This window comes from Perca flavescens, chromosome 24 (assembly GCF_004354835.1).
Source record: "Perca flavescens isolate YP-PL-M2 chromosome 24, PFLA_1.0, whole genome shotgun sequence".
Classification (NCBI taxonomy): Eukaryota; Metazoa; Chordata; class Actinopteri; order Perciformes; family Percidae; genus Perca; species Perca flavescens.
In genome coordinates, this window is record NC_041354.1 from 5,316,924 (window position 1) to 5,342,298 (window position 25,375).

The window sequence follows — 25,375 nt, forward strand, 5'->3', positions numbered from 1 at the left end:
GTATGGAGGGGCTCTTTAGAAATGTTTATTATTTATTTTAAAGTACAATTTTGGCCCTTGACAGAGCATGGTTGGTGACCACTGCTCAAACAAAAACACTATTTGTCAAGTGATGTCAGTCAAAAGCAAAGAGTGAGATGTGGTCAATACCCAACTGTTGTGTTTTACATTAAGAGACTTATGAAAGAATGTATTACTTGTGACAAACATTTACTATAATTTGGCTATATTAATTACCAAACTCGCTGTGGTGCCCAAAATAGTAGATTTTAGATGTGGATGCCAGTCTCTCAATCAGTATTATAGTGAGTCACCATCTACACTGTGTGCTATTGATCTTCCCTTGAGTCTCAATCACTCATTAGCCTTTTGGCCCTCATTTGGATGAGGGTAAAAATGCCCCAGACTGGCCGTTTCCTCCAGGCCAATCTGTCTACCCCCATCCCCTTATCTACAATTCTCATTTAAATAGATCCCAGTGGCTGACACAGTAATATGTCAACTTCACAGTAATGAATTGTTCATGGGGACAGTAGATGTGGGGGGGGGGTTGATGCCAGCCCCCCATTTGTCATCATAGAAGCACCCAAAATTCTTCTCTTACTTCCACTCACTCACCCTTTTTCTTTCTTCTCACACAGACAATGGTCGCAATATGAAAGGTAACAAACAGCAGCCCTGCTGCATCTTGACCTGTTAAATTTGAGCCTGTCTATTGGATAATGTATTCTGCACAAGCCTGCTTGTTGCATGAGTTTCCCACATGAATGAGGTTTATGTTGAATGCAAATGCCCTGGTGGACGACTGCCTGTGTTTGGAAGTGCTTGGGCCAGCGCCTCAAAACACTGGCACGGCACTAAATGACTCAGTCTTAGTGCGCATGACCTGCTGATCCCAAACCAGTTGCCCAGAGGAAGGCTTGGTTAAAAAACCACACTGACCTCTGCACGCGCTTGCATGAAGCAACGCAATACATCTCTATTTTCCTTTTTGTTCATTGAAGAAAATCAATGAAGCTTTACAAGATGATACCTCCCACTGTCTGTAATCTCTGTTTTCTTCTATGCAACCTCTGGTTCCTTGTTACCATGTCTTAGTAAATGAAAAGAAACCTGACTGTGTTTCCATTTCAATTCTCTATGCTCACATTTGTCCTTTTCACGTCAAAAGTTAGATTGCAATGGACCTGTAGCAGTGCTGATGCTGCATGCATTTCACAACATTATCTCGCTGACACAGATTATGACACATTCATTTTACTTGTTTTTTGGATCAAATGAGGAGTTCCCAAAATTGAAATATAACTGGCCAATGTTAATGTTTTAATATTCGCTCCACAGTACTGTATGTACATTTGTAGGTTCGCTCGCAGAGTTGGCAAATTTTCTATTTCCTGATATATGCTGTAATGTGATACTTTAAAGGTGCACTATGAGTTCCTGCATGGTTTCAGCGAGATTCAATTTTTGTCTCAAATCGTAGGCATCTCTCCTTGATCCGCTAGCTGCCTGCCCCCTGAATACACTGTGAAAAAGCCCGGTCTCGGGAGACAACACGGGTCGTAAACGTCAAATAAACACTAGAGGCACAGGCTGTACACCAAAATACAACAAACCAGCTATCAAGCAGCTACTCTAAGATACAACTCACGCTACTCAATCAACTCTGCCACCCCCCCACCCTCTCCCCCAATCATTTTGTCAGTGATTGGCTGGAGCGTGGTGTGTTGTATTTTGGTGCACAGCCACAGGCAGCTAGCGAACCAAGGCGAGATGCCTACGATTTGAGACAAAATTTTAATCGCGCTGAAACCATGCAGGAACTCATAGTGCACCTTTAAGTAATGTTGATTGTACTCATGACTACTGACCCTGCAATCCAACCATCCCTCCATATTCCCACTTTCCCCTTTACCCCCTATTTCTTCTCTCTTCTGGTTTGCTAGTATCTCGCTCCTGGATGGCTGGGGGTATGGCTTCAGCTTTTCCTTTTTGAAATTATTTTTCATGACTGCAATGATGTATCCTTACTGTGGCATGTATTGAAGCTGTGCATGCATTCTCTCATTCTCAGCTGTCTGTTTTTCTGTCCTTGACCCTCAATCACTGCACTGTACTTTGTGAAAAGGGGGGCGGGGGGTAGTGCAACCTTCCTTGGCTGGCTCACAAGGCTGAATCAGCAATTCTCTCTTTTTCACTTTTTATCACTCTCACTGGGTCAGATGTCAGTGTGTGTAGTGCTGTCACATATTGTTGCAGTGTTGAATGCTTTCACAATAAGGCAGGGAGTTGATTTCTAAAAGTCAGTTCTTATTATGCTTTTAGAAAACACTGTATAGCATGAGGAAGGAAGATTTTCTTGACTAAACACACTTCATCAGACAGACAGGTGGTTTGACTAACTGAGTTGCATTATTTGATTGTGCATTGAATCATTCTTTTCTTTCACCAACAGTGTTCTTCATTATTTCTTAATGAGAAACTTTGAAAGGCATGTTCACCCTAGACAGGTCAATCAGAGGTGTGGAGTTTATATTTCAGTATCTGTTGTATTCCCAGTGTGGTGTTGTGGTTGAACTCACTCCAAAAGTCAGGGCCACCCCATGCTCACTACCCATGTCACAGCAATCACAAATGAACACTAGACTGTTCTCTGATGTCCACAATTCAGAAACGCTTAGATCAAAAATAGCCCAACAGTAGTACAAGATGTGGCAACTTTTAATGACGACATCCTCCACCTGTTGCTTTCTCTTCCAGGGCCACTCAGCCAGATCAAATCCAGCCTGCTCGGCTCCACCTCCGACTCCAACCTCAACAAGTACAGCACCATCAACAAGATTCCCCTCATCACGCTCAACTTCTCTGAGGCCAACAATGAGAAGAAGTGCCCTTCCCCTCCATCGTCTGAGAAAACCATCATCGCCCCAAAGGTCAAAGACCGCACACACAATGTAACCGATAAGGTGACGCAGGTAAGACCAAGGCTCGCCACAAAAATCTGTGAAAAGTTTCTGAATTTGTGAAAACTGAGACTGAGAATGTTTTCAATCGTGTGGGCCTTAAATCTCTGCATTCATGTGAAAAGTTCTGCTAGCAATAGCTAGAACCCGGCCGAGGTCTTATGTGGTCGGGTAAGTTCTGGTTTTACTGCCGCGTGTATGGGGCCTGTATGTTTAAATCCTGAGTGGATCTGAATGGATCCGAGCCTATTCAGTATCAGCTCCAACATTTTAAAACCCATGAAGACCTCTAATACCCACAGATTTTCTGCTTTTATCACCTTTCTAAGTGCTAATTCCAGTTCCATATACAGTATTTCAAACATGTATATGAACATTTGGAATCTTCAAATCCTTCATTCAATTGCAAGTTTCAGTTAAAGACTGGCGGATACTTTTGAGGCCGATACTAGATATTTTGTAATTTAAAAAAAAGTCTAAAAACACTCAGCACTGCTCACTCAAAGAAATAGAAATTACCATATAAGGACTTATGGCAAACTTTTCTAAAGACAAACTAAAGTGTGACTGTACAGAAGTTAACTAAATGTGCAGGCTACAAATCAATGTTGTATAAAATCTATTATCCAACCATCTGTTAGTAGACTCTTGTTTGGGAAACAATTAAGAACAGTAATGGGCACATATAGTTTGCCTTTCTTAATAATTCATACCACCAATCCTTTGTTGACTGTCTGAAGTTGTGCAGACTGGAGTGGAGAGACAGTGGAATTCAATAGTATTGTTCATCATTATATAATTTACTGTCATCACAAATCACACTTGCACAGATTGAGCAGCCGATGAAGTCAGCAGATAGCATCCACACCCCACCCTACTTCCCCCCCCACCTGCCCCGTGTGCCTCAGGATGATTCATTGAAACTCAAGGGTCTTGGTATGTAAAACGGCAGAGGCGTCTGACACATGCAGCAGATAATCAGGGATACTCTTACCACTGCCAGACAGTGTCCAGAGCTCAGGCCATATTTCTAGAGTTACATACATTCTCACCTTCCCTGCCAGGGCTGAGAGGCAGAGTAGACAAGTACTATAAGTGAATGCATCCCCAGGGGTACTGTAGGCCAAGACAGCAACAAACCACTGATTAGGTCTTAGTTTTGCATTTTTGCCTATTAACATTGTAATGGGAAGGGGGGCTCAGAAACTGACCCCTGTTCGCACTCAAAGGCAACTTCAGCTGAAGGCCTGACACTATAGGCAGAGCAGACCACAGTGCACCAAACTGACCTCTCCGTCCAGCATTAAAGTCAAAGTTATCAAGCAACAGAGAGGCAATGCTTGTTAATGTAGTGTTAATGGAATTTTGTAACATTACACTAGAAACTGAAAACCAGTTGAAGTGTTACTTCTTGTGTGTGTACAGTGGTAGCTATACCAGTTTTTGCAGCCCCCCCGCCCACGCCCACGCCCCCTCCCCTCTTGCTCCTTCTATGACTGAGCATATGGTGTGTCATTGCTATGTTTTGCGTACTGTATGCTATCGAGCATTAAAATTATCATAGTAGCAAATAGATAAATAAGCCATGGGGTTATTGCGGCGTATCCCCATCTTCCACAGTTTAGATCTGTAAACAGTACTCTTGACACCAGACTGTGAGGAACACAAAGCAACGGCAGATGTCTTGAAACCAACTCCGGACTCCTCTGAGTTCATTTGAAGCCATGATGGAGGCGTTTGAACAGACACGCTTTCCCCTGGCCTTGGCTGCCTCACAGCTACCGCAGACAGATGGAGGGTTCACCCAGGTAGCTGGTCAACTAAGAAAGAAAACAGACGTGCAGCTCACATGCTCACATGCTGTTTTGCACATTTTGAACGTCTCAGTGCATGCAGCTCATGCACACGAGTCTTAGATGCCCACGACTTTCCATTAATGTGGAATAAAATCATACATGCATCATTTTTAATGATGGAAGCCATGTGATTAACCCCAGAAACATGAAAGAACACTCCACTCATAAATAATAGCCCATCCCTGACAGTGCGGAGCAAAAAGAACCGGAGAAGGGGAGAAAGCTAATGCTCATTTGCATAGTGTTTGAAGCCAAGCCAAACACACAACAGGCCTTCCATTATCTCACAAGAGAGATCATTTGCGCCAAATGCACATAGCTACAGTAGGTATGTTAAATAATTAAGATATGATCTTTTATTTAGAAACAGATTGGCTACAACACGTTAATCCAGAGCTGTCATTCTGCCAACCAACCGACTCCTCGCAGGCTTCCTAGCTGGCCGAGGGGTAATGCATCTGTGGTGGTAAGCGCTGTTGATGTAGTGCAGAGTTACTATGTTTGTATCATCACTATTGATCACAAACAATGTTTGTGCGAGGACTTTAACACATTGAGATAGAGTGGTATGAGGTGTATTTTGTTAATCCCCAAAACGGTCATAGTTAGTTAGTTAGTTAGTTATGTGCAAGCTTTTCTTTGTTTTTTTGTACCCCTTTCTTGACTATTTGTAACAGAAATCAATTTAAGAACACAGAAATCTAAGTACAGGTCAACAGCAATTACACATTGAGTTGTGACCGTAATGGAACAAGAATTTGGAACACCCGCTTTTAATGAAGTGACAGCCTGATGAATAATAGAAGACATTTCCTTTGTCTGTCCTTTGGTTTCTGATCGATTTCAAAGGTGAACCCATATGGGAGGGTAAAAGCATTTGAGCCTCCATATCGCACAGAGGGCAGGAGTTTCTAATAACTAATTCAGTTATTAACACTGCAGCCTTTTTGGTGGCATACATCATCCTTCTGTCCCCGAGTCCTCTCCTCTCAATCACAAGGGTTGTGAAGGTGACCACGGCAGAGATAAGGGGGAATGCAATAAGTGATGGGTGAAAGTGGTGGAGTCTTTTTTTCTGTTTTCATTCTCTCACTGATGGGTACACAGTAATTGCCTGTCTGCCCTTCCAGCTCATGTACTTTACCTGCCTCTCTCTCTTTGCATTCCTCCTTAGAACTTAGTCGGACACTTAGATAATTCAATGGTATCCTCTGCCCGCGCCTGTAATTACTTCCAAGTCATTGAAACTCTGATCCCAAATGGTCCATGACGCTTCTGTAATATTGATGGTAAAAGTTATTCAGCTATATATGGTAACTGCAATAACAGAGATAATGATGGGGGCATCCAGGTTTGCTAGAATGGATGTTTGCTCCATCCTCTATGCAAAACACTGTAAGGATTCTATGTACGCTGTTGTTTGTTTGTTGTCTGTTGAAATTTTCTTTCATGCTGATGTTTTTTTTCCTGTTCAAATGCTAAATTATGAACAACTTCTTAGATATTTTTTGTCACACAAGTGATCACAATATATGTTCTTCCCTCAACAGTAGCTGTACACAGGATTTTCACAAGTTATGAAACCATGGCCAGGGCAACTGCTATTTAAACCATAACATTAATCTCTGACTAAGTTGTCATGTAGAATTGCAAAAGAGTGCTCAGTCACATACATATCTAAAAGCAGTGTACTTTATGCAACTGTCAGGCAGTTGCAATGGCGTCCCTAAGTAGTGGTGGGATTTTGTACATTCTGTTGTCACCAGCAGGCACAATGGCAAAATGTAGCGCAGAAGAGTTGGGGACAAAGGTGTTTTATTTACGCTTTGCATCACTTCTAATTATCTAAATAATTGTATTGTATTGAAATCCAGCTATTTTAATTATTGGGATGGCCAGCATTTACTTTGGGACGGTTTAAATTGTATTTGGGGATGGTAAGTTAGAGGCCTGCAAAGCTCTAAAGCAGCTTGCTACTGTATGGAACATGTGAGAGAATCTTTTTATGCATACATACTTAAAATTTCAAATTATTAGACTAGAAGCATTTTTTCATCCTTCATTTAACACGTGAATGATTTATTTGGGGGAGTGGGAAAAGTATGCCTCAAGTAATCTGCTCATGCAAGGTTTTCTAGGATGTTGAATAGCATTCGGATTATACAGTATGTACTGTACAGTCATGGTGCTGAAGTTCAAATCCTGCAGCCAGATTACTCACATATCAACAAACATGACCTTTACTTGACCTAATCTTATATCTCATATGTCTTAATGAAATCCTACAAACCAGCACGCACATCAATGTAATGGCACGGAAATGCTAATGCATGTTGGCTTATATTAAACTGTATTTACATTCTACTGAATTTAACTTATTTTCTTGAACCACAAGGCATGTTTAAGATTCTTCTGCAACTCATCATTCTAACCTCGTCTACATGGGAACTTTGATGCAGAATTACTGTACAGTGGAGAATTTAGAGATACCTTTTTATTTTATTTACAAGACCATCATTGCACCATTAAAGGATACTTAAGTGATTCAGTATTTCACTTTCACAAAGTTGGGCTACTTGTGCAGGAAAGATTGAAAAAAGGATCGTCAAAATCAAATTAGCAGGGGCTGAGATATTATGACTAATTCCCAAAATGCTGAATCTTACATTTCCCATAATTGCAACTTGCATCTTTTCCTTGACCTTTCTTACCTTGTAAATGCCCAAGTTTTTCAAACGTCACACCCCTCACGGGCCTTCAGTTTGTAAGACTGGTCACACATACATCAAAGTATTTTCTCAGACTTAAAATTGTGCTTTTTAAAAATTTGATACTTCCATTTTAGAACTATTTTAAAAGGCTCCTCGTGATGAGTGAACACTGATCTTCATGTGCAAAATGACTGAAGTGCCATTTTAAAGCAAGACACTTGGCTCTAAACAGAAATCTGCAGCAAACACTGTTAAATTACACTTTTTTTCCAAAAATATAATAATTGTTTTTGGTTGAAAAGCAGCGCAGATATCAAACAGCTGAATCAAACAGTAAAATAAATTCTGCACTTTGATCAAATTTCATGTGAGTAAGTTGATAAACTTTCTGTCCCCCTCCTCAGGTTCTTTCTCTGGGTGCAGACGTGCTGCCTGAGTACAAGCTTCAAACCCCGCGCATGGACACGTGGACCATCCTTCACTACAGTCCCTTCAAAGCAGTGTGGGACTGGCTGATCCTGCTGCTGGTCATCTACACTGCCATTTTCACGCCCTACTCTGCTGCCTTCCTCCTCAACGACATTGAGGAGCAGAGGAGGCGGGAGTGTGGCTACTCCTGCTCACCCCTCAACGTGGTGGATCTGATGGTGGACATCATGTTCATCGTGGACATCCTTATAAACTTCAGGACCACATACGTCAACGCTAACGAGGAAGTGGTCAGCCACCCGGCCAAGATTGCCATCCACTACTTTAAGGGCTGGTTCCTCATAGACATGGTAGCCGCCATCCCGTTTGACCTGCTCATCTTTGGCTCAGGATCAGATGAGGTGAGAGAGGGGGAATTAATGACTTAGTCATGCCGCACTGTAGGGTTGCATCATTTTGGGAATATATCAATTTCCGATTATTTTTGACTGACATTGCGATTGCGATATAATTCTCGAAATTGGAGGGAATGAACATTTTTCAATCATTATCCTCATTTTCATTGAGAAATATTCAAATTAAAACAATGTAAATGATTATAGTGTGATTTTTGCAAGGATCTATACCAAACAAAGATTTTATCTTTAGTCTGTTGGATACGATTTTTAGGTGTTTGATACATACATATAATTTTAATACATACATAACAGATATTGCGTGCCACCTACGATTTGGTTATTGCACTTGTCCATATTTCGATTTTGATAACATTGCGATTAATTGTGCAGCCCTACCGCACTGACAGTTTGGGATTCATGTAGAGTCTTTCTCAGAGGAAGCTTTTGGTTGTTGGACATGTTGAAGATTCTGTGGTCAATATGTTTTCCCTGACAGTGTACTTTAGCTACATACATCTGATACTACTATTTGAGAAGCCCAAATTTGAGTGCTCAAACTTTTTCACCTTGCAAAGCTGAGACCCCTCTTCATTACTCCTGCGTCATAATGTGAGGGCCACTCATGTTTCTGAGCTGTTTAGACTTCTAAAGCAATCTGACGCTCGGCTGTCACATCTGCTTCCCTCCGCTCTCTTTCCATCAGAGCCAGAATGCAAGGCCCCGGGCAATCCAAATCAGTTAAAAAGGTCTCAGCCTCCCTAACCACCGTGTCTGTGAGAAACTATTTTACTCATGTGTGTCTGAGGGAGATGGCTTAGCAAGTGATCCAATGCTCAGAGAGAGCCATTTAGAGAATGCAATAACAATCTCATTATAAGTCAACCCCAGAATGCTTACCTATGCATCTAGTACCTACTGTACTCTTGAATATTAATACGTTAAGTGAATTGCAGTTAGATGGCAGGCTGCTACCTTGACTCTTGCTTTCAGTTTTTTTTAAATTATGGAAGAACTAAAGCAAGCAAAGAAGAAGCACACAATCTACTATAATGTGGTGATTGATGCAACACCAAACGCACCCCAAACACACACACACACACACACACACACACACACACACACACACACACACACACACACACACACACACACACACACACACACACACACACACACACACACACAAATATTGATGTGTGTGTTGAGGGCGGTGTTGATGTCAGTCCGTTGGTTTGCTGAGTCATTATTTACCATTAGGTGTGTGTTCCTGTGAGGGGGTCCACGGCTGGAGGCTGGCAGTGAGTGGCAGGTGGAGAAAAAAGAGCAGACAGCTGAGCAACGCCACGGCACGATGTATGTCCTCGTCATACAGCTAGATGCCTGGCGCAGTGACAGCATGTGTGTTCCCGTTACAGCTGGTGTCAGAAGCACACATTGACAGGATGACTAGAATGACAAAATGTTGTATTTTTAGCTCCTCCAATCACTACCAGAAACTGAAAATAACACATCCATGTACAGTTTTAGCTCTTGTCTTGAAGGTGTGTTATTTTAGCTCTTTGTACAGAGACCCTGACTATTTTTAGACCTAATCTGTGCACCTTTGTTGCCTGGAAACCATCTCCACCAATATGGTAAGATGTTTTTTTCTGGTTTGACTAGAAACATGGCAGGGAGAAATCTCTCATGAGAGATTCTTTGTCAGTGCAGGATTTTAGCTCTGCAGAATTTATGTACAGGAGTCATATGAGCTCCTCCATCCTTTTCATATGAATGCCCTGTTGTGATAAGATGATATTATTTGCCTATTACCTCCACGTTCACATGTACATAGTTTCCAAATTTGAGGTATTTGCAAATTACAGAGGCTTAGTGTGAAAATGTGCTCCAAACCCAAATTCAAATATTATTTTCCTTTAATCCTGGGCAGGGTAGAGTCAGTGCACATTAACAACTGAACTCAGCCAAGACTTCTAACCTAAAATGTCTTAGGGCATAGGTAATTTTATTGAAAAATTTGTATTATTTTTTTTCAGTAGTCCTGAACACTAAGAGAGATATCTCTTTCAGTGCTCAGTAATACATTGATATTAACATTAGTTCACAGTGTCAGGTTTTTATTTGTTGTCATTGAAGCAGTTCCATAAAGTTTACCATGTCACTGATTATTATTGATTGGATTTTATCCTTAGGTGAGAGCTTTTTATGCTCACAAATATATATATATATCTATATATATATATATAATATTTGTGAGCATAAAAAGCTCTATCACAAATATGTCATATATATATATTTTATGGCTTTTACTCTATACATATTTCCATGCAAGTTAAACAAGCTTTATCTAATTATTCTTTCTGCCTTACATTTGTCAGATTGCAAAATGTGCAGTAGTTTTGCCTTTGGTTGAAGCAGACCACAGAAGTGCACTCCAAATCTATTATGCTGCAAAACCTACAGCAACGACTGTGCTAAACAGAGAAGAAAGAGGAGGCAGGTTCACTGTAACAAGCAGCCCCCTCAATCTCACTTCTGCCCTGCTGAAATAGTGCAAACAGTCCAAATAGACACAGACTTGTGTTTACAATTATTGTACAACCATTTACTCAGACAAAAATATAGTTTTAGACAGTATCTTTTATTTCCTTATTAGATTAGATGAATATGCAAAGCAATATTGCTGACTTGTTTTGTGACCTGTGCCGCTCTAGTGTATAGAATAGTCTTGAGGGAATGTGACCACTTGTAACATTTTGACAGCCAGTAAGGGTTAGGAACATGGTAGTCAGTATTTTAATATTAACAATGGATAACATGGCCGCGTGTAGTGAAAGGTGTCGCTTGCAGTGATGAACACACAGGTAGTCATCACCAACTCTGCAGTTCCCCTCAGCTCTACAGCATCTCCCAGCATGCTTTCTTTCTTTCTTTCTTTCTTTCATTGCTCTCATCAGCATTGTTTTTTTCTGCTGCAGCAGCCAGTTCTTTCAGTGAAAAAGCCCTAAAAAAGAAATCGCTGTACCTCATTTACCCAGCATCGACAGACAAAGTTAGCAACTACCTGGTGAACATAGTGGAGCATTACGCAGCTAAAGAGCCAGATATTTTTCTCAGGAGTTAGCCGAGACCAAATCAGTGCTGAAAGGAAAGAGAATATTGAACTTGCATTCATCAGGTGGTAATATGTCACTGTTGTGTTTACAGCTTCTGCTGCCCATTTGTTAATTATATTTATGTTATACAGTATTGTAAGTATATGCAACTAAAAGTTCAGACGAGTTCAGATTAATTACCAAAACAATAGACTGAAATATTTTTCCATGAGTCCAAAAAATTAAGAGTTACAAATGTGCCCAGTGACCCATTTAACATGAGAAGACATTTAATATATGATAGCATGTACACAGTCAAACGGTTGCATCCTAGCTTAGGTTGACTCCTGGTGTTTTAAAGTGGCCAGCAGAGCCTGGAAAGGCAGATGGCCGGAGGGATATTCGGCGGATATGTTTTATACAGCTGGCTGCTAATGGGAGATTTAGCTTGGCTCCTCAGCCCCACACGCCTCCGACTTACTGTAAGCCCAGATTTTAATCAACATTACACTGTGTGGGCCACATCATACACCGTGTGCTGTGTCATCTGTGCAGGTCACTCAGAGTCAGCAGCACTACACCTAAGGCAATGCATGCTCACAGATGATGGATAATTTAAGGCTCATATGTTCCTATTTATAATTCATTCATTATTCGCTCAGTTGTCAGTGAAAGGGGTCGCTGGCCGGATGCACAGCAGTGAATGATGGTGGTGATTTATGGGTGAGATTGGGAGAACGGAGGCTCATTAATGGACCCATCAGAAGCAGCTACAGCACTCTTTCTCACCATGACGGAGACACACTCTCCCTCATGCATCATCTTTTTTTTTTAAAGAAAGAAGAAGAAATAGGAAAAAAAAACTCCAGCCCTCTTACTGCTTTTCCATGTAATATTTACTCTCACCTGTACAAACTAAGGACGTATAGACATGAGGTAGCACGACTACTGCAGGAGGGTGCCAGTGTATAAAAATGTCCCCACGGATATTATGGTTAATTGTCAGGCACGAGTGGCAGTGTTAGGACCTATTAGCATTCTCACTTATTGTGCTTACAAATTCCACGACACTAATGGATCGAGACTGGTGTCATGGCTGTATGCTGCCCCCCTCTCACCAACACTCCTCCCATAGTCTGCGTATTAATTTACTCAGGCTAGAAAATTGAGACGGGAGGATTAAAGTGGTTTAAATTAAACAGAACAGAAGGCAGTGTGTGTGCATTGTAATGTGTGTGTGTGTGTGTGTGTGTGTGTCTGTAGCCATAGGCTTCGTCAGTGAAGTTGTGTTGACGTACGCTGAGACCTTGAAAGATCTCTACACCGGCAGGAATCACCCACAGTGTGTAGTCTGTGTGTCTAGTATGTGTGGTGTGTCAATAAGATTAGGCATTCCTAAGCTACATATGTTTTTGAAGACAAACAACTTGTTCACTTTGATTGCTGGAAAAGGTTGTTATCAGTGTCTAGTGATGTACTTGAGATGATCCTGGATTTTCTGTTGCCGTCTCCCACATGTTGAAGTCACATCAGAAACCCCTGGTCTAAAATGAATGTCACCATGTGGTTTCAACATTTTCAAATGTTGACTGCATAAAACTGCTGATTTAGTTAAGATATTTAATTTTAATACATGTTACTTAAAAGGAAAAGAGGTCCCTGCATCATCTGATGAGGTGTTTCACAATTTCATTCAGGGGAGATGGGAGTTTTTTATTTCTACCGCACTCCACTACATTTCTAAATTAATTTGACAGATATAGTTATGCTACTTTTTATATTAAAGATATTATATGGAATTTTCAGAAAATCTGTGTTATTAATGACACACAGAAAATGTCCATGAGGCACAGCAGTCTGTGAATGGCTGCAGGTCCCCAGATTCACCAGACAATAGCTCGAGGGGAGGCAGAAGAGGACCTAAACCCAAGGCCCACAAAGCCTGAGGGGCAACATTTACACATCTACCTATGGGGGGGTTACACATACTTTCAAGTGACCTAAATCCTGTATATCTCTCGGTTTGTTTTGATTCTAGACCACCACTCTGATCGGCTTACTAAAGACTGCCCGTCTCCTACGGCTGGTACGAGTCGCCCGTAAGCTGGACCGGTATTCTGAGTACGGTGCTGCCGTCCTCATGCTGCTCATGTGCATCTTTGCCCTTATCGCCCATTGGTTGGCCTGCATCTGGTATGCCATTGGCAACGTGGAGAAGCCCTACCTGGAGCATAAGATTGGCTGGCTGGACAACCTCGGGGTGTCAATAGGTGATCTTCCTTGTTTTTGTTCTGCTTTCAAACAAAGTGTTAAGAAAGTAAAATGTAGGGTCACTTTTGCTGCTGAACACAACTTTAGTAATTGTGTGTACTGTTTTATTTTTATTCATTTTAGGAAAAAAATACAACTACAGTGATCCCAGCTCGGGCCCCTCCATCAAAGATAAGTACGTCACAGCACTCTACTTCACCTTCAGCAGTCTGACCAGTGTGGGCTTTGGGAACGTCTCCCCCAACACCAACTCTGAGAAGATCTTTTCCATCTGCGTCATGCTCATTGGATGTGAGTGACAGCTGAGTGATAGCACATACAGTATTTTAATTCTTGTATTACTGAAACCATCAGTAATCAGAGTTATATAAGAGAGGAAACCAGCTACATGCAGTATTTCATGTAGCTGTTGAACCTCTATAACCAGACTTTTACAGTAGGTTTTACAGATAAAGACACTGATACACGCCAGTAAATATTAGATTTACTCAATTATTAAACATGGACATTTTAAAGGAAAGATCCACTGTATTTTAAATGTACTAGGGCCGTCCATGATTAAAGTAATTCTTGGTTGACTAACACGCATACAATTTTGTCGACTAATCGATTAGTTGATTTAATCGACAGATCTGAACTGTGTTTCTTCACAAAGAATTATGCAAAAGCACCACTTTAACTCTCGTGTTTACCAGAGATATGTTTATAAGTTTCTTGGAAATGTGCATTAAAAAAATGACCGACTATGAGCAAAACAACCGATTAGTCGACTAATCGACTAAGAGGGGTCTGCCTTAAAATGTACTATTCACACTACCTGATATAATGTGATTATATATATATATATATATATATATGTGTGATTTAATCCATTTTTAGAGCATGAAATTGTTTGCATTACATCAGGTAGGCCTTTCCTTGAGCAACAGTGGTTTGTTTTAAATAAACAGAAGAAGTAGGTACTGTGTTTGACCAGCCTTAGCCACCATGGCTCAATGGTCACCTGTATGGCTTCTCTCCCAGCTCTTATGTACGCCAGCATCTTTGGGAACGTGTCCGCCATCATCCAGAGGTTGTATTCAGGTACAGCCAGGTATCACCTCCAGATGCTACGGGTCAAAGAATTCATCCGCTTTCACCAGATCCCAAACCCACTGAGACAGAGGCTGGAGGAGTACTTCCAACACGCGTGGACGTACACTAACGGCATCGATATGAATATGGTACGAGAGGAGTGTCTGTACCAGTTTTATTTAGTTGGGGGGGGATTTTGGATGGTAACAAAATATAAATTATAAGCGTGCTGTTGCTTTTTTCTGTTGCTTCTTCTTCCCTTTCCAATATCATTTGTGTGAGTTTCAACTATCCTGTCAAAAAATGCTCATACCACATCGTGAAGCAATCTCGCTATGTCACTGGCATAGTATAATATAATGTTTTCATCATGATTATATTGTGCAATGTTCAGTCATAGCCACGAGTGAAATGAAAGCCACAGTTACTGCTTATGCACGCCGTAACTCTGGCTTCTCTCATCATGATACTGTTCATGGTACTTATATAAGTTTGTCTTTTCCATGTCTGCCTCATGTCAAATGGAATGACCCCACCACTCTGGTAAGAGCAGGAGGTACATGTGTTAACCCAACTAATGTTGATATGAATGTTCCTCATTGGTAGAGCTTCATCTAGCTGTGTTTGATACTAGTAGCTTATAGCTTTTTGTACAGAAAATAACAGATAGCATTAGACTTTTTATGATATATATGCAAATGTTTAGTTATTGTCCTAAACATGCATGTTATTTTTCCCTCAGTGTCTTATCTGTTACATACATGAACACACTGTAAACAGTTGTTGTCCATCATAGATGTTTTTTGTTTGTTTTTTATCTACCTATGCATGTCAGTTACTGCAGAGGATACACATAACATTGAAAGTTTCTCGCAGGCCACATTAATTGTCTATTACTGATAGACTTGTATGTGGCCTGCCTTGAGGTCCCTTTTGCATGAAATCAGTTTATTCTCACACAACCCCATGATATTCATCTGGTACCAGAGACCGAGTGAATCACGCCTGTGAGAGTGGGCACAGCCTCGCCGGGCGCTGCCAGGTTTCCCTCCCATTGTGGGAGGCTTGGCGGCACGCTCCATGGTGGCACCTGCGCTTGCCAAATGTTGTTCAGTCTTTCCTTTCCAAATCTACTGATCAGTTTTTGATTCTGAGCAACAAAAGGCCTGTCAGAGCCAGAAAACCAGTTCAGGCTGCATTTCTTTTGCTGTGCTTGTGTCCTTAGCACATTGTATTTTATGTGCAAATGACAACGATAAGAAATGTGTTTTCTTGTTTCAACTGCCCCTTATGTGTCGTCAAAGACCCTTTCCTCACCTTCCAGTGTCTGTTATGGTGTTAAAGTTTGAAAAGATAATGTGGTCCTTTACAGTCAGTTCACGTTGTCTGTTGATCCTAAGCTGTTTTGTCAGTCTTTGTCTTTAAAGGGTAAGTTTATTATAAGTCTGTTTTAATGCATCAGAAAGTCCTCACAAAAAATGTTAACTTGAATGTCAAAATTACTTTTCAAACTATTTTTCATTGTCTCCCAGGCTAACTCGGATGGGTAGGAATGCTTGGCCAATCAACAAGTTTTGACATTTGTAATACTTTTTTCTGTTTTTGTTTTTTTTAACTACATAGCAGTAGTAGCAGAGTATTGAGGAATGTTTCAATAGACAGACATTCTTTGAGGCAAGATTGAATAGTGTTGCTTTTTGGTCTTGCATGTACTGTACCAGGTTATGGTTCATAGAGTAGTATCATCATCTCAGTACAGAAAGGCAGTAAACTCTTGAAAAAAATGTGCTAAAGTATCACTAACAGAGGGAAGACTTAATAAATATTGAACCTGTGTTTTCACTTTGTGGTTTCATTTATCTGCAGCTTGTCAGTTTCTAAATGTTCTGTCTTGTCTCTCCTCTGCTGCTAAAGGTGCTGAAAGGCTCAGTAGAACAGTGAATTGTAGCTCTGTGTTGAAAGACATCACAGACATATTTCTACTGTAGGGTATAATAGGTTTTGAGAAGAAGGAAAGAACACAAGTGGCAATTGTATCAAATTTCTCGGAAAATAATTTGACCTGCAACTTCACCTCAAACCAAAATTCAACACACATTATGAATCCCTGCACATCAAAGCTCTGAGAGTTTTTTAGCCTACAACATCCACATGACCTCTGACCATAATCTTGTCCACCTTGACCCGTGTTTCACACACAGGTCCTGAAGGGTTTCCCAGAGTGCCTGCAGGCGGATATCTGCCTCCACCTCAACCAGAACCTCCTGGAGGGCTGCAAGGTGTTTCATGGAGCCACCAAGGGCTGCCTCCGGGCCCTGGCCATGAGGTTCAAGACCACCCATGCTCCCCCTGGAGACACCCTAGTCCACTCCGGAGATGTGCTGACTGCGCTATACTTTGTCTCTCGCGGCTCCATCGAAATCCTCAAAGATGACGTCGTAGTGGCCATCCTTGGTGGGTCTACTGTTCACCTCAAACACATTACTGGCATGATCCAGTAGTTGCTTATGGATTAGATCTAATTGCGATTATTTTTGACTGATATTGCGATTGCGACATGACTCACGATATTGGAGGGAATGGTCATTTTTGTATCATTATTCTCATTTTCATTGAAAATTATTAAAATTAAAAGAACTTAAAATGATTATAGTGTGATTTATGCGAAGATCTGTACCAAACAAAGATTTAATCTTTAGTCTGTAGGATACAATTTGTAGGCCGGGACGTCTCTGCAGCACCACAATACTTCATTCACAATGGTTTGACACATATTTTCCCATTAACAAGATTGCGCCCCCTGCAATTTGGATATTGCACTAGTCTTTATTGTGATCTGTATACAATTGCAGTTAATTGTGCAGCCCTATTATAAAAAGGTTTGAGTGATCAGAAGTTAGATATTATCTTGTTTCTTTGTTATAGATGGGTGCAATAAACAAACTCTACAGTGAATATGGCTGGATTGCACGGATTGATGTTTATTGTATTTAAAGGAATAGTTTGACATTTTGGGAAATAAGCTTATTGGCTTTGGAGTTAGATAAGAAGACATATACCGCTCATGTCTGTACGGTAAATATGAAGCTTGAGCTGGGAGCGGGTTAGCTTACTTTAGGTAGAAAAAATCGGCCTACCAGCATCTCTTAAACTCAGTTGTTAATATCTTGTTTAATCTGTACAAAAACTGAAATGTAAAAACGATAAGTTATTAAACAAGGAATATGCAGGAAATATTTCAAAGGTGGGCACAGTGACTTCCTTGATATATATATATATATATATATATATATATATATATATATATATATATATATATATATATATATATATATATAATATATATATATATATATATATTACAGTAATATATATATATATTTATATTGGAATATATATATCTCATCTAATCTTCTCATCTAACTCTCTCTCTCTAACTCTCTGCAAGAAAATTCCCCCAAACTTTAAACTATTCCTTGAATAGTGTATTTACTGTATTTAAAACAGTTGATTTCATTGAAACATTCACATTTATACAAGACGTTTTGTGTTTTTGGATGCCTCAGGTTTACATGCGCCCAAGCCTCCTAATGGCTTAGCTTTGCCTGAACTGACTTCCATTAGTGTAAACGCGAGTGGGCCAACTAAATGAAGAGGGCTCCGTTGTGCTGTGATATGGCTGGCTTGGCAGCTGTGATCCCTCGTGGATATGTTGTAATAACTTACTTCAAAGAACATTGTGATGCTGCCGCCTCACAGTTGTGTCTCAGATGAAGGGAGAGGACAGAAAATAGTGGGGGAGGACACATGGTGGGGAGAGGGTAGCCAAAGAAGTGTTGATGAAAAAAGAGAGCATGAATGCTTTCAAACAGAGATGGATGACAAAAGAAGCAGGGAGGGATGGAGAGCTGAACAAGTGGGCGGGGGAGAAGGAAAAGATAAGTGATGGGGGAGGATGAAGAGGAGAGTAAAAGGAAGCTAGCAGTTTGAGGAATTCAGGAGAAAAGTGAAGTGACAGATTGAGAATGGAAGTGAGTGAGCGTTTCACCAGGTCATCAGTGTGGTGTGATGCAGTTCTTGGTGACAGGAGCCACTGAGCCACATGGCATTATCCACAGCATCCAAATGTAATCACATCCAATCTCATCTCCCTCATCCCAGCAGCCAGCAGGTGTATCCTACTAATCTTTTTATGCATTAGTTTTTCTTCTAATGACTGTTTTCATGCAGCCAATAAGGTTTGGCGAAAAACCGATGACACATTAGGGTCACGATGAGCGAGAAGCATGGATGTTGAAGTTGTAGGTTATACACAACTCAGCACATTTTCTCTGCTACAGCAAGAGAACTGCTGATTACTCAATTTTCACACTATGGTGCCATTTTCATATGGTACAACATCACACCAGACATGGACATGCTGGGGCTTACAGTATGATCACAATGTTAAATAGATCGAAATTAGTAATAATCAACTGGCTCAATGCTGTGAACAAGATGAATGTGAAAAGTTATTATTTATTTCATGATTATTTATGTAATATTAAACACTTTGTGGCTCCAAAATCCCCGACTTCAGACAGATACCCCACTAAAACAACCATAGTAAGCCCTGTGGCCATTCCATGTAGGTCATTACACACTGAACAGAGACAGGAATGTTTGGCCTGTGTGACTTCCATGTGCATTGTGTAAATCCTTTTTTAGATGGCTGGGATGCCCTTTGGCCTCTTTTGTATTGTCACGCTTCTCTGCCAGGTGGCCCGTCTTTATTGGTCACCACACACTGTTCTACATACCGTGCTACTCCATGTTCTCCTAGCAACTGTGGATGTTGTTTCTGAAGAAGCCAAGAATAGATTAGCTTATAGAAAAGCAAATATCCTTGATTAGATTACGGGAGCCAGTTACTTAAATTTGACTGCTTATTCCCCCCCCAGGTAAGAACGACATTTTTGGCGAGATGATCCACCTGTACGGCAAGCCGGGGAAATCGTGTGCGGACGTGCGGGCGCTGAGCTACTGTGACCTCCACACCATTCAGAGGGAGGAGATTGTGGAGGTGCTGGACATGTATCCAGAGTTTGCCGACCACTTCCTTAAAAACCTGGAGCTGACCTTTGACCTCCGCGATGAAAAGGTAATCAGTGTGGAGGTGCCACCACCAAGTATTGTCTCTGATTGTAAAGTAGTTCACTTTGAATTATTTTTTTATTAAACAATCTATTTCATGTGTCATGTCTATTTCAATTGGATGAATGTCATTCTTGTTAATTCTCTTTAGTCCGTCAGTTTATCCGTGGTTGTGGAAATGAAAGCATGAAGGCTAATTGAGATGTTTTCCTTTTAATCTGCCATTGGCTGAAAGACAAGAGTGAGAGAGAGAGAGAGAGAGAGAGAGAGAGAGAGAGAGAGAGAGAGTATTAGTCAAGCATTAGGGGTGGGTTGGACATTGTGGACATGATGTAGACTGTAATTATGATGAATATAGTGTAGTGGGAAGACATGTAAAGCTTGTGCCATTATGTGAACAACAACCCACATTTATCAGTTGTTTTAATTATCTTTTAAAACCGAGCGGGAAATGCACTTTGTGTTGGCCTGTTATTTATTCAGAGAATTGGAAAGAAGAGAGTGAGACACAAGAGAAGGTTCTGGTAGGATTACATCAAAAACAGGAGATACATGGAGCTCCAACAAGACAGGCAGTGCTTTATGTTCCTTAGTTAAGGAACTGTTTAAATGGAGAGAGTGTGGCACCTATTCATTCAATACTTTTAAGATTTGACCCTAGACCGCTAGACACACCAAACAGCTTGTTGTTAATATATGTTTGCATTAGTATGGGTTGTTATATTTTACATGGTTCTGATCATACATTGTCTCTTTACAGATGACGCGCTCACAAGCAACTGAATCGGATGACATTGAGTGTCGGAGACGAGTGTCCTACAAAAGGAAAACCTCCACAGGTCAGCTTGAGACACACAACATCACTACTGCGCTTTAAAACCATAAAACCATGTTTATTCTTTTAAAATATAGACCCAACACACTGTTCCTGTTCAGTGTTTTTTAAACACTTACTCATAGCAACATCATTTTTCCAGCCGACTAACATCTCAGTCCCTCTGCAGCTTCATTAGAGAATTAAGCAGAACAAAGACCTCATGGGAAATGCTCCTCCTATCGTCTGTGCATAGGTGTAGAGCAATGATTTCATTTAAGTAGCAATGTGCACCAGTGACTGACACAGACATGTGAACCATGTAAATGTAATTTATTGTTAATACAATTATTAAGATCCTAACACAGTAATTAAACATATTTTAGCAAAGACTTGCTCTTAAGCATAAAAACACCAAGGAGGTCAAATGATATGAAGTCAAATGTTTTTTTGAGTCCATCCGTCTTTGTTGTACATGTTATCTAAATACATTACTGCATAAGGAACTAACCCAGTTACCTTTATTAAGACTGAATAAAGGTGAAGACTGTTGTATCATATCTGGGATGTCTCCTAATGCATTTCATGAATAACATAGGAACAGTTGAAAATAAAATTTTAAGTTGGAAAGGAGGCTGTGACGCCCAGGATAAATAATAATCCGATGTCTCCTGCATAACATATTACACATACACAACAACGTTATAGCCAACCCGCCTTAGTCTTATGTGTGTAGAGGTTATGCTGTAGCAGCATGATGTCATTTGCAACTGATTTAAAGAAGGTAAACACAGTGGACAGCTGTGCATAATTTCACTGTGCTCTGGCACGGCACTTCTCCAATCAGACGCTGCAGGGATTTAATGAACTAAAGGTGAAGCTTCTCATAAACCATGAGGTAGGACACAGAGCATAGTGCAGGCACAAAGGCAAAGCGCAGGTATACAGCATCATTGCTTTTGGCTTTGGTTGGGCTTTGAAAGTTCAGTGGCAACAAGGTCAAAGTTGAGATAACTTTGAGCGTAGCGCTCGGCGGCAATTTCAAGCAGTGCGCCAAGCCAAGGGTAGCGCTCCTCCGAGTCGTCTTCAACATTCTCCCCATAGGAAAACAATGGCACAGCCAGCGCAGAGCGATGTTACCGTGGATACCGTGTGTAGGCAACATAGATAAATGCACATTGATTTACTGATGTTCCTTGCTTCCTTTAACTACGGTAAACGTAATTTTTTAAAGATTATTCTTTGGGCATTTGTTATATAGGACAGCTGAAGATGTGAAGGGGGAGAGGGGGGGGGGGATGACATGCAGCAAAGGGCCACAGGTCGGAGTCCAACCTGCGGCTGCTGCGACAAGGACTGAGCCTTTGTACATGGGGCGCACGCTCTACCAGTTGAGCTATCCAGGCACCCCGTAAATATACATTTTTTATGCAGATTTAAACAGATCTATTTGTTGGAGAGGATTTATTTGGAATAGTTTATTTTCATTTAAAACATTATCCAAGGTATACTCACTCATTCCTGTTTAGTTTTTTCGACCATCAAGGTATGCTGGCGCTCACACTAGTTAATAGCCAAAGTGATAATTACATCAGAGGGATGTTTCACGATTACCAGAGTGCCAGTAAAACCAGGCTTACTTCAGTAAATCAGGCTTACTTTTAGAAAATTCCATTTCGTAAACAAGATTTAAATAAGTCTGGCCTAAGTTACTATAGAAACTTACCCCTCTTGACCATCTGAACTTCCCCAAAGCAAAGAGGCATATAACCTCTTTTGCCAAAGGTTCCTCTTTACTTACTGCACTGTTAACACGTGTCTAGTATATGTCACATTAATCAACTTTAATCTCTTTTGTTTTGTTAATGCAATCCTGGTTCAGTTAATCAGGCTCATATCATACAGACCCTTCCCAATAAACCGTGAATTTCTGAGCCTCCTTTATGAAACACCCCTGAGTACCTTGGTGTGGTTTGAAAAACTCTTCAGATCAGTTAGACTATAAATAAACACAGCCGCCTCCCTGCCCCCAGACCAAAGGGCAGCGTTTAAGACGAGCGAATGCAGGGTGTTTGAGAGCAAGCTGCACTGTGGAAACAGTTGTAATTTGACTTCTAACAGCCAGGGAACTTGGAGACGGAGCCTCCGCACAGCAGCCCTCAGCAGTTTGGCTGGCAAATCTAATTGGTCGCCATGGTTACAGGCGGTCTGAATACAGTATCACCATCTCCCAATATAACACCAGTGAGGATAGAGAATGTACCTAACAGTCCATTTCACAGTCCAGCAGCCGGCATATCCTGCCTCCATCCATCAGGTGTGAAGATGGAGAATCCAGTCTGATGAGCTGAACAGGAGCGTTATTGATTTACTGTCGATCATACTTGACTTGTAAACACACACTTGGAGTGACTTTAAATTGCATGACATGATACTAGTGGTGGAAGAAGTATTCAGATCCTTTACTTAAGTAAAATTATTAGTTCCACACTGTAAAAATACTCTGTTACAAATAAAAGTCCTGCATTGAAAATGTTACTTAAGTAAAAGTAGTAAGTATCATCAGGAAAATGTACTTAAAGTATAAAAAGTAAAAGTAGATTTTAGAAACTGCAAACGATCCAAACAGTTGTGGGTTTAATGGTCTAATCATTTCAGCTGGACTTATAGGCCGTTATATTGTTGGGTAGTAAAGCATTGTATTTTGTAAACTGCATGTGTTCTATGTGTATAAAATCTTAATTTGTAACTAGTATCTAAAGCTGTCAGATGAATGTAGTGGAATAAAAAGTACAATATTTCTCTCTGAGATGTAGTGGAGTAGAAGTAGAAAGTGGCATGAAAAGAAAAGACTCAAGTACAAGTACCTCAAATTTGTACTTAAGTACAGTACTTGAGTAAATGTACTTAGTTACACTCCACCACTGCATGATACATAAGTCGTTTAGAAAATAAAGGGCTCACTGCTAACTTCTCATTTTAACATTGTTTGTCCTCCGTGCAACCCCAAAGCAAAACACTTGCTACCCGTTGTCAAAGATAATGAGACTACCCGGACATCCTCAGAGGGTTCTAAGCAGAGCAGGCCGTGTTCCCACAGCAGACTTCCTGATTACCATTTCTCCCTGTAGGCTCCCACAACAAGGAGCCAGCAGCCACCTACTGCGACACCAAGCAAGGGAGGCAGCTCTGCGCCTCCTCGGCCGCTGAGGAGAGGAGAGAGTCCGCTGACGAGGGAGAGGACGAGGAGGAGGAAGGCAGGGAGGAGGAAGAGGAGCAGAGGCCCTTGTGTTCTGGTGTGCTGGGCTACCCGGTGGTTAGGGATCACACCGTGGGACTCGGGCTGAGCAGCGCTCCCGACGCACAGGCTGCCGGAGACAACACGCAGAGCCAGACATATAAAGGTGAGGATAGAAACATCCGCCTTATTTATTCCTACAGTACTTTTCATCCTCAGCCTTCTATTTAGTAACAAAGGATTTATTTTTGGCTCAAGTAAAAATAAGCAGCTTTCAAAGCCATTTTTCTTTTACTTTCCTGTGATTCAAAGAAATGCTTATCCTAAAAAGATGTTTCTATTTTTGCCCAAATGTAAAAAAAAAAAAAAAAAAAAAAAAAAACAAACAAGCAGAATAACACAGAGGAGACCGTTTTAATTCCATCTATATTAAGCAAATCACTATCTTGTCTAAACAGACATGAAATTCCCCATAAACCCGCAAGCTTGTCCTCTAAAGTTTTATTCCAGAATGGTAATTGGCTCAGAAGTTAATTTAGAAACACCCCAAAAAAAATCCCTAAACCCCAGCGGAGGAAGTCACACCTATTACAAATCCAAACAGGGATTATGTGTCATTATGGTGAAACCTAAAAGCCACTCAGTAATAAAACGTAAGAGGATTATATCCAGCAACCAGTCCGGGGGTCACCCCTTTTGATCGTAGGTCATGACCAAATAAAGGATTTACAGGAAACATTAGGTAAAATCATGTTGTTGACATGACTGTATCTGCGTTTGTATCTGAGTTTGGTCACATTTAAATCATTTTAAGGAAGCCTGAGACATAAATGTGGTTTTATTTGTTAATTCAGCAACTGTTACACTGTAAAGTCACCCAGACAAAACAAGTCAAGAGTTATGAAATCCTCGTGTGGATCCCAGTGGAGAGTAGACAGTGGGAGCAGCAGGCGTGACTGGGCAGCTTCCATACAAAGCTGCATCTGGGATGTAGATCCCTGGCAAGCTCGGGGAGAAATCATCCTCCTTTCACCGTCTGCCTGCTGCTGCATGTCGAGCAAACGCACCAGTTTGTGTTTCTGTGTCCTGACCTCATATGACCTCCTGTCGGAAGAAGCAACTGCACTTTCTGCTTAAACCCCCATAAAACCATCCAGTGTGAGCAAAGCTCCTGCACACACACACACACACACACACACACACACACACACAGTAACACTCAGCCGGTGTGATTGTACGCTGAGATGAGGAAACTGATTTGATATTAATATCCCATAATTCAGCAGTTGCAGCCACAAGAGGATTTCTGCCAGAGTAGAGAGCAGAGTGATATTGATTCCTATAAACAGCCGGGCGAGAACAACATACAGGAAATGCCAATTTACTAATCTCC

General features: G+C 40.9%; 1 protein-coding gene across 3 annotated transcripts in view; it reads left to right on the forward strand.

Annotated features, from left to right (window-relative positions):
- Positions 1–25,375, forward strand: part of LOC114550847 (potassium channel, voltage gated eag related subfamily H, member 7) — a 64,739-nt gene that overhangs the window by 27,400 nt on the left and 11,964 nt on the right. For all 3 annotated transcript variants that reach the window (XM_028571766.1, XM_028571765.1, XM_028571767.1), the window contains exons 5-13: positions 2,761–2,975; positions 7,935–8,360; positions 13,491–13,722; positions 13,847–14,014; positions 14,747–14,946; positions 16,999–17,251; positions 19,738–19,937; positions 20,691–20,769; positions 23,876–24,148. In XM_028571766.1, the coding sequence (XP_028427567.1) occupies positions 2,761–2,975; positions 7,935–8,360; positions 13,491–13,722; positions 13,847–14,014; positions 14,747–14,946; positions 16,999–17,251; positions 19,738–19,937; positions 20,691–20,769; positions 23,876–24,148 (2,046 nt within the window). The remainder of the gene's footprint in view (positions 1–2,760; positions 2,976–7,934; positions 8,361–13,490; positions 13,723–13,846; positions 14,015–14,746; positions 14,947–16,998; positions 17,252–19,737; positions 19,938–20,690; positions 20,770–23,875; positions 24,149–25,375) is intronic.